This window comes from Miscanthus floridulus, chromosome 7 (assembly GCF_019320115.1).
Source record: "Miscanthus floridulus cultivar M001 chromosome 7, ASM1932011v1, whole genome shotgun sequence".
NCBI classification, from domain to species: Eukaryota; Viridiplantae; Streptophyta; class Magnoliopsida; order Poales; family Poaceae; genus Miscanthus; species Miscanthus floridulus.
The window spans coordinates 129,543,444-129,552,660 of NC_089586.1; the positions used below are offsets into that span (position 1 = coordinate 129,543,444).

The following is a 9,217-nucleotide window of genomic DNA, read 5'->3' on the forward strand; positions in this document are numbered from 1 at the left end:
TGGTTATTCTGAGACACAGGGCCTGACATAGCTGATGCCGATAGATCTGTATTAAGCTGAACTCGCCCTCCTGGTAACACCTGATCTGATTGTATCGGTGTAGATTGTATATTAGGTGAACCTGCCAATACTGGAGGGGAAGTAACTTCTGTACCCACAACGGCCGAAGGAGCCGATGGAGTTTTGACAGATGCCGGCTCTGGTTGATGATAGGCAGGCCCAACGTAATGTGGTGCCGCTTGTCCTTCTTTGAGAGTTCGAACCACAGCATTATGAACAGTATTGGACAGCACATTGGAATGATTAATCAAAGCATGATTTACTGCAGAATTAACCATCTCTTGAAGTTTACCAGGATTGGAGTCAAAGGTAACCTGCCGAGGCAACGGCAAATCTTGCTTCTGGATGACTTGTCCACTCTTGTTCAAGCTAAACGATCTCAGACAAAGCTGCTTGTATTCTTCTACAGCCTTTTCCATAGCCTGCCTCTGTTCTTCCTTGAGATCTTCTTCTGATACTGCGATAATGTTCCCTGGATCGATCTCGGAGTTGAACATATTGGTTGAAGTGTCCCACCGAGCGTGCCAAAAGATGTGTTGATGCAAAAGTGATCTGCAAACACAAAGGGCTAATACCCGAATCGATATCCAAAGCGTGCCAGTCGATTTGACCTGTTAATCGACAAGGATGAAGAAACGAACACTTTGGTCCTGACAACAGCGATACGCCCGGAAGCCACGGCCAAGAGGTGCTCACGCGGAACTCGAGAATCGCCGAAGATCGCACTGAAGCGATGCAGCTCGCCGAATCAATGAGAACTCGTAAAAAGAAAAATATGCAAATTGACGAAGTCGCCGAAAAGTAGATGCAAATAGGAGTAAAAGTTGGTTTTGATATTGATTGATGTTTTTTATTACATTGCCCTTTACTCCATATTTATACCCTGATCTAAAGAGACACAACCAAACACAACTAGGACACTAATCCCGTATCTAAGGAAACACGTGACTCTTACACGAATCTTAACCTAACAAATACAGAAAAGGAAACCAACTCCTATCTATTTCCCTGTCCGCCCTAATTACGATGGAAATCTCACTGTCCTCCTTCTCATCGGCATACTCCCTATTTCATCGGCAGTAGGCTTCAAGTCTTCCTTCATCGGCATACTCCCTGCTTCATCGGCAGTAGTCTTCAAGTCTTCCTTCATCGGCATACTCCCTGTTTCATCGGCAGTAGTCTTTAAGTCTTCCTTCATCGGCATCGACAACAACTCCTCCAACCTCATCGGCAACGCCCGAGTCCAAATCAACCTTTCCATCGATCATCACCAACTATCGGCAACTATTTTTACAAACTGGCTTTCATTGGCTATCAAAGTATTCAATAACTTTCCCCTTGCCGATTGGTCCACTCCGATTATTCTGACATGTGCAAAAAACGGTGTCAACAATATCGACAGCTTCAAGCGTGAGATGGCGGCTCGTTTTTGAATGAGCGATCTCGGCGCGCTCTCCTACTACCTCGGCATCGAGGTGAGACAGGGGAAGGAGGCGCTCACGCTCGGACAGAGCGCGTATGCCTCGAAACTGTTTGAGCAGAGCGGCACGGCTGAGTGCAAGCCGTGCGTGACTCCGATGAAGGAGCGTTTGAAGCTGACGAAGACCAGTACCGCGGTGAAGGTAGATGCAACACTCTACCGGAGCATCGTCGGTGGTCTACGCTACCTAGTCCACATGAGGCCGGACATTGCGTTCGCCGTGAGCTACGTCAGTCGCTTCATGGAGGATCCCTGAGAGAATCATTGGGCCGTGGTAAAAGCGGCTGCTGCGCTACATCAATGGGATAGTGAATTAGGTGATCGTCTTCCCCAAGACCGGCAGAAGTGGGCTGCAGCTCACTGTGTTTAGCGATGCAGACATGGCGGGGGACATCGACGGACGGCGGAGCACCTCTGGCGTGCTCGTCTTCCTCGGGTCGGCTCCAATCTCATGTTGTCGCTGAAACAGAAGGTGGTGGCGCTGTCCACAGCGACGTGCCAAGCCGTGTGGCTACGTCGGCTGCTGGACGAGCTGACCGGTGTGGAAGCTCACCCACCAGCACTGATGGTGGACAACCAGCCGGCCATCGCTCTCGTGAAGAATCTGGTTCTTCATGACTAGAGCAAGCACATCGACGTTAAGTTCTACTTTCTCAGGGACTGTGTCGATGGAGGGCAGATCGTCATCGAGTTCGAAGAAACTGGTCGGCAACTCACGGACGTCCTCACCAAGCCGCTAGGCCGTCTTCGGTTCACGGAGCTGAAGAAGATGATCGGTATGGTGGAGGTTCTAGGGTTAGCAGCAGGATTAGGGGAAGAATTGTAAAGTAATCTGCTGCTCTCCCTCTGTACGCGCGGCAGGGGCAGGCGCCGAAAGTGCTCCCCTGCTGCTGCACTGTAGTCGCGGCAAGGGCAGGCGCCGAAAGGCTCCCCTGTCGCATTGTAGCCACAGCAGGGGCATGCGCCAAAGTCAGCCCTACTGTCACATCTAGTCACTATAGCAGCATGGCAGACTGGCATGTCTGTGTACTAGGATTAGATGGGTAGAGTTGTATATATAGCTTCCCACTGCAACTCAGTGAAAGTAGTTCAGTTTGCCACATCCAGAAGCAGAGATTTCATCAGCGCTGGGCTTGTGTTGTGTATGTGTGAGTTGTTCTCAATATCTTCTTCTACCTCTAGCCATAGTGAGTGAGTGTACTGATAAGTTTACTGCTTACCTGTGCAGGGCAGCCGAAGGACCAACAGACTCGGATGGCTTAACCTGGATATATAGCCCTTGGCTGCCATTGTTACGTGTTGTCTAATATACATATAACAGATTGCCCTTGGTTTTACAACTTGATAGTCAAGCACAAGCCAACAACCCTATTATATATCATCTCTAGTTGCTAGAAAATTACAACAAATAAACCAGCACATATCATATATATCTGAACTAGTTTGAAACATAGCTATATATGTTTTGCCGAGAACAGGGTTAAATTAGGTTAGGGTGCAGTGCAGAATGTGTTGTATTGTGTTGTGAACAACAGTATAAAAAAAAGTGCTCTTATGCTGTAACCGTTGAACTTGTGAACGAGCCCCAACTCCCAAAGAGCGAAAGGGAAGCAGCATGAATGTTTCAACCTTTCAGGGCCAGCAGCACTTCAGGCAGGCATCAACGTAACAGAGGTGTGCCCGTTTTATTATTTATAGATGAGTTTGCTGTCTCGCTTTCAGTGGGTATGTTTTGGCTGGTGCAGAAAGGAAAAGTTCTCTACTCTGAGTTGTTACGTAGACGTAGAGTATACTGTATAGTAGTACTGCAATGTAAACTTTGATTTGATTCCACAGCAGTTAGCAGCAAAAAGAAGAAGCTTGCTGCATTTCCATGTATTAGTACTAGTATTCTGACAGTAGGCAGCAGCCGCAGCCCATCCTATCTATCTTAGCACCTACATAGTTGCTACATCTTCCTGCCAAGAAAACAAGTGTAGCTGATGAAGCGATCGCTGTTTGTCCAGTCATGTCAGAGTTCAGAGCATATTGCATCGTACGTACACCGTAGTAGCAGTGTAGCACAGCACAGCACTGCAATGCAGTGCAACTTTGCAAGAGTTGGTATGAAAGATTCTCAAAGTCTTGACTGGCCTTTTGGTGGAGAAGAACCAACCAAAAATAGCCACTCCATCCATCCAAACGAAGCGAGTATGGGGACACGGCCGCATGGGGTTTCGCTGCGCTGCGGCGAGAAAGCAGACTCGTCTCTATAGTCGTCTTGGCATGCCATTGCCATTGCAATGCGGCCATGCCAGCCTTCCACAAACCACAGTGACAGTTCACCACTCCACCGGCCTGCTGCTGATGACGATACGGATCGCCGGATCGGATCCCTGGAGCAGCATGCGATGCAACGCAAAGCAGCAGCATCTCTGCCTGCTCTGCGCCTCTCTCTTTTGTAGTTTTGTTTGCTTCCCCACAGGAGCAGCCCAAAACCAAAAGAGCGGCTCCTTTCCTTTGCCTTCTTTCTTTCCAATGGGTGGCCCAATCCCAACGCCTCCGCAGTCCTCACTGTGCAAACAAAACAACAGAGAAAGTTGCAAGCTTTGCAATGCTGCAGCTGCACACACACTGCACCTCAGCAGCTTTGTGGCAACCCACACAGACACAGGTGATGGGTGGTTTCTCTAAGCTAGTACATTCTGAAAGCACCTCGCCATATCCCTCCAAGCTACATTCTGAAAGTATAATATATATTCATTAGTTTCCAAATACCCCAAAGGGCAGCACAAATAAACATATTTGTTACTAAACAACTTATTTTTACTAAGCCATAAATTTACCAACAGAAACATAATCAGAACCACAAACAGTACCCACATCTGTTTGTCTACTACACTCAAAAACAGGTGATGGGTGGTTTCTCCAAGAACAAAAGAGACAAGAAACATCATCTATCTTTCTTCTTTTAGCTAAAATTATCTCGAGTCAAAACTTTATTTTGAAAGCAAACCAAAGAAAGAAATGAACTCTATGAGGGATTTCAAGGACCATAAATCTAACCTGTAAACTGGAACTATACCCCAGAAGTTAATACTCCTATATAAAGATTGAGACGAGTACATTCCATTAGAAGTAAATTGCCAAATCATAGTGTCCTCTTCAGCTGAAAAAATAATGGTTGAAGATAGCTGAACTATTTCCATCCACATCTGCCACATAGACTCATCTACTGTTCTTCTAAAAGATCATCTCAAAACGTCCACATCCCAGAGCTTATAGCTCTTTCACCAGTCTTTCTCTGTTCTGCATCTCATTCCCACAAGTTATAAGATCATTTGGCACAAGTGCCTGATTAATTGTAATCCTTGCAGCGAATTGAAGACAAAACTAGGCTAGCAGCTGCTCCAGGAAAACAGAGATTAACCTAACATTAATTCAGAAGTTGACTACCAGAGCTTGTACACAAGATTTGAAATGCATCACCACTGCTCTTTGCAAGAGCAATCCTTTGTTTCCTTTCAAAACTTAGCCTAACATTGGAACTAACACCCCTACTTTATATTTTCAGCAAATACTCAGATTGATGAATGGCAACATATATAATGGTTCGTGACAACTTCTGTTGGGGTTTCAGGAACTGAGTTTATCAAGGGAAATGCTAGAGCAGCTATATCTCGATGTTCCAAGCATGCAGTCTTCTCCCAACGCATCCTGAAAAAAAAAACAAATCCCTTGGGCATCTTCAGGCATCCAATCAATCACCTTTGCCTGAGGGTGAAGCTGGGAAGCATCAGTAATTGCAATCTGATAAACATTACCATTCGGTGTGATAAACATTACCAAAATCTAAAATTTGTTACTATGCTGTTGTGCACTGCTACTACTGCATTGCAGCGGCAGTTCCCAGTAGCTTGCACTCTGCATATCTGTCTTGTCTGTGGTGTGTAACTACTACTCCCAGTTCTACTTCTATCTCTATCGCGTGTTCCCCATCTTGTGGCTCGATCACTGTCGCTGTCAGTGAGCGAACACTGAACACCCCCGCACTGTCTCTTCTCTGATCCTAGCTACTGTAACCCACACAGCTAAGCAAATCCATGGAAGTTCCATCGAACACACGCCCACCGGCAACACACACGAACGAACGTTGGCTGGCATCACATCACGATCACATGACGGCGCAGGCGTTGGGGTTCTCGTCGCTGAGCATGAACTCGGCGTTGATCAGCGACTGCTGGTCGTAGAAGGCGGCCTTCCACGCCTCCAGCTCCGCCTTCAGGGCCTTAGTCGCCGCGTCCTTGCCGTCCTTGCCGCCGCCCTCCTTCCCGTCCTTGCCGCCGCCCTCCTTCCCGTCCTGCTCCTTGCCGTCCTTGTCCTTGCCCGGCGCCACCACGTCCATGGGGCGCCGCAGCTTCTTGCGCAGCTTCTCCGGCAGCGCCTTGGCGTCCATGGTCCCCGTCACCGTCACCTGATTCTTGGCCATGTCCATGCGCACCTGCTCCACCCCTGCACCGTCCATGATCCATACATCAAGTGCAGACACGGTTGGCAAATTAAATCATGCATGCATAGTGAACGGAGCCAAATTCCTTCAGTCCCCTCCATCACAAGTGCAAGTGTGTACCTTTGATCTTGAAGAGTTTGCTGCGGATGCGGTTCATGCAGCCGTCGCAGTGAAGCCCCGTGGAGCCGATCTTGAGCACCACCGTCGCAACCACTGGCTGCATTGTCATGGCACAACCAAATTCCATCAGATTCAGATTTCAGAGCAAGCCCTTTTTCCCCCCTCGATTGGCCCGCCTCAACAACAACAATGCTGGTGCTGCTACTAGTAATACTGAACCAAGAACGAGACAAACAATATGAAGGAATAACGAGCAGCACAGCATCTGCGCCGTTCTCAACTTTCTCATGCATATGGTACAGTACAGGTACTACTAACAGTAACAGCAGCAGGAGGAATCAAAGAACAGCAACGGGGAAAAAAACATGTGGCAGCTAGGCGCAAATTTCGTTTAGTGATCATGCGTGGGCGTGGCTCATGTGGCAGCTAGGCGCAAATTTCGTTTAGGCGCAAATTTGGCATGCCGACCGAATCATGCGAACGATCAACGAGGAAAAGAACAGAATTCGTGCAGGGAGTGGCCGGAATGATTAAGATGGGGAGTGCAGAACGCACCACGACGGGTTTCTTGTTGTCTTTGCCGCCGCCCTTCCCCTTCCCTCCTCCACCGCCGCCGCCACCGCCCTGCTTGTCATCGTTCCCCTTCCCGTCCTCCTGGCGATCGGACTTGTCTTTCTCCTTGCCTTCCTGCTCGCCGCCTTTGTCCGCCTGCTTGCCGTCCACTTCGGTGGCGCCCTTGTGCTGGTTGCTGCCGCCTCTTTCTCCTCCCTGCTTGACGTTCCCGCCGCCAGCGGCACCTCCTCCTCCCTTGTTGTTGCTGCTGCCGCCGGCGACGACGAGGTCGACGTTCTTCCGGGTCTTGTCGGCGACGCGGTCCCGCAGCTTCTTGGCGTCGAAGCGCCCCACCACCGTCATGGAGCCCTTCTCCACCTCCATCGCCACGCCCTCCACGCCTGCAATGCCAATCGGCGATCAGTTAGCGTACGTTCCGTTTCACCACGTACCAGAGCCTCCTGCCTGGTGGCGGACATCACATTACATCACAAGATGGTGTGGCGCCGGCGACAGACAGGAAAGGAAAGGTCGCGGCTTTGCGTAATGGCGTTGCCTTTCTTACCTGGGTAGCGGTGGACGGAGCCGTGGATGCGCTTGGCGCAGCCGTCGCAGTGCATGTCCACCTTGAGCACCGCGGTCACCATGGGCGGCGGCTTCTTCCCCCCGTCCTTGTCCTTCCCCTTCGCCCCCTTCTCCTGCTGGTCCTTCTCCTTGTCACTGTCCTTCCCCTTGTCGTGCTCCTTGTCCTTGTTGCCCTCCGCCGGGGACGCGTCGCCGGAGTTGGGCGCGGCGGGCGCCTGCTCGTCGTCCTCCTGATCCGCCGGCTTCTGCTGCTGCCCGCCCCCGCCCCCGCCGCCGCCACTCCCTCCACCGCCGCCGCTGCGCTTCTTCTGCGATCCATCAACACCGTTAGTCCATTACACCATACACAGGGCGGGAGCCATGGGGTCAGAAACAAAAACAGAGATTAAAAGACAGGCAATTGAGGGCACGGTAGGCGGCGCGGCTGACCTTGCCCATGGCGGCGCGCGGCTGGCTGGTCGCGTGGTCCTCCCTGGCCGAAGTGCTCGCCTCGCCTCGTCCAAGGGGCAAGGCGCCGCCTTGCTTTCCCTGGCTGCCTTGTGTTGCTGCGCGAGGGAAGGGACGGCGCGACGCGAGCGATTGCGAGCGAGCGCGTGGGGTTTTAGGCGAGTGGGGCGAAGAGAGAGCACCGGAGCCGGAAGGCGGCGCCCGGGCTGGGCGACGTCGCCTCCTGGCCCTGGCAAAAAGAGGCCGCCTGGCTCACTCGCCTCTGGACTGGAGTTGGACGTCTGCGCATCCGCCTATACTGTAGCTTTGGTATCAATTATAGGCCCACCGGCTTTAGGGCCCGAGTTTTCCCTTCTTCTTCTTCTTCTTTCCAAATTTCATTCAAATTTGTTCGTTGATAATGTTCCGTTTTCCCTTTGCGATGGTTGGATTTGATGCAGCCAATTAAGGAGCCCAACATGCATCTTAGTTAGCCGTCCACTAGGAGTGCGTGTCCATGCACATCACCATGCATGTGTCTTGGCCGCGATTCTCTCACCGTGCAACTCGATGGATCGGTAACAGAAAAACTGTTGATGCAAAAGTGATCTGCAAACACAAAGGGCTAATACCCGAATCGATATCCAAAGCGTGCCAGTCGATTTGACCTGTTAATCGACAAGGATGAAGAAACGAACACTTTGGTCCTGACAACAGCGATACGCCCGGAAGCCACGGCCAAGAGGTGCTCACGCGGAACTCGAGAATCGCCGAAGATCGCACTGAAGCGATGCAGCTCGCCGAATCAATGAGAACTCGTAAAAAGAAAAATATGCAAATTGACGAAGTCGCCGAAAAGTAGATGCAAATAGGAGTAAAAGTTGGTTTTGATATTGATTGATATTCCTCCTATTACATTGCTCCTTACTCCATATTTATACCCTGATCTAAAGAGACACAACCAAACACAACTAGGACACCAATCCCATATCTAAGGAAACACGTGACTCTTACACGAATCATAACCTAACAAATACAGAAAAGGAAATTAACTCCTATCTATTTCCCTGTCCGCCTCTATTACGATGGAAATCTCACCGTCCTTTCCATCGGCATACTCCCTATTTCATCGGCAGTAGGCTTCAAGTCTTCCTTCATCGGCAGACTCCCTGCTTCATCGGCAATAGTCTTCAAGTCTTCCTTCATTGGCAGACTCCCTGCTTCATCGGCAATAGTCTTCAAGTCTTCCTTCATCGGCATCGACAACAACTCCTCCAACCTCATCGGCAACGCCCGAGTCCAAATCAACCTTTCCATCGATCATCACCAACTATCGGCAACCATTTTTACAAACTGGCTTTCATTGGCTATCAAAGTATTCAATAACTTTCCCCTTGCCGATTGGTCCACTCCGATTATTCTGACATGTGCAAAAAACGGTGTCAACACATGCCCCCCAATTTCGGAGTATAAAACCATTAATGCTCCGAAATTTACTCCAGATA

General features: G+C 50.0%; 1 protein-coding gene across 1 annotated transcript; it reads right to left on the minus strand.

The window, feature by feature from the left end:
• Nucleotides 1-5,404: 5,404 nt before the first annotated feature.
• LOC136464773 (heavy metal-associated isoprenylated plant protein 3-like) lies at nt 5,405-7,918 on the minus strand. Its single transcript, XM_066463722.1, has 5 exons — nt 7,716-7,918; nt 7,267-7,594; nt 6,705-7,102; nt 6,150-6,246; nt 5,405-6,031 (listed from the first exon to the last, which is right to left on the minus strand). The coding sequence occupies exons 1-5, from the start codon at nt 7,722-7,724 to the stop codon at nt 5,694-5,696; spliced, it is 1,170 nt and encodes a 389-aa protein (XP_066319819.1). The 5' UTR covers nt 7,725-7,918; the 3' UTR covers nt 5,405-5,693.
• Between the last annotated feature and the right edge of the window lie 1,299 nt (nt 7,919-9,217).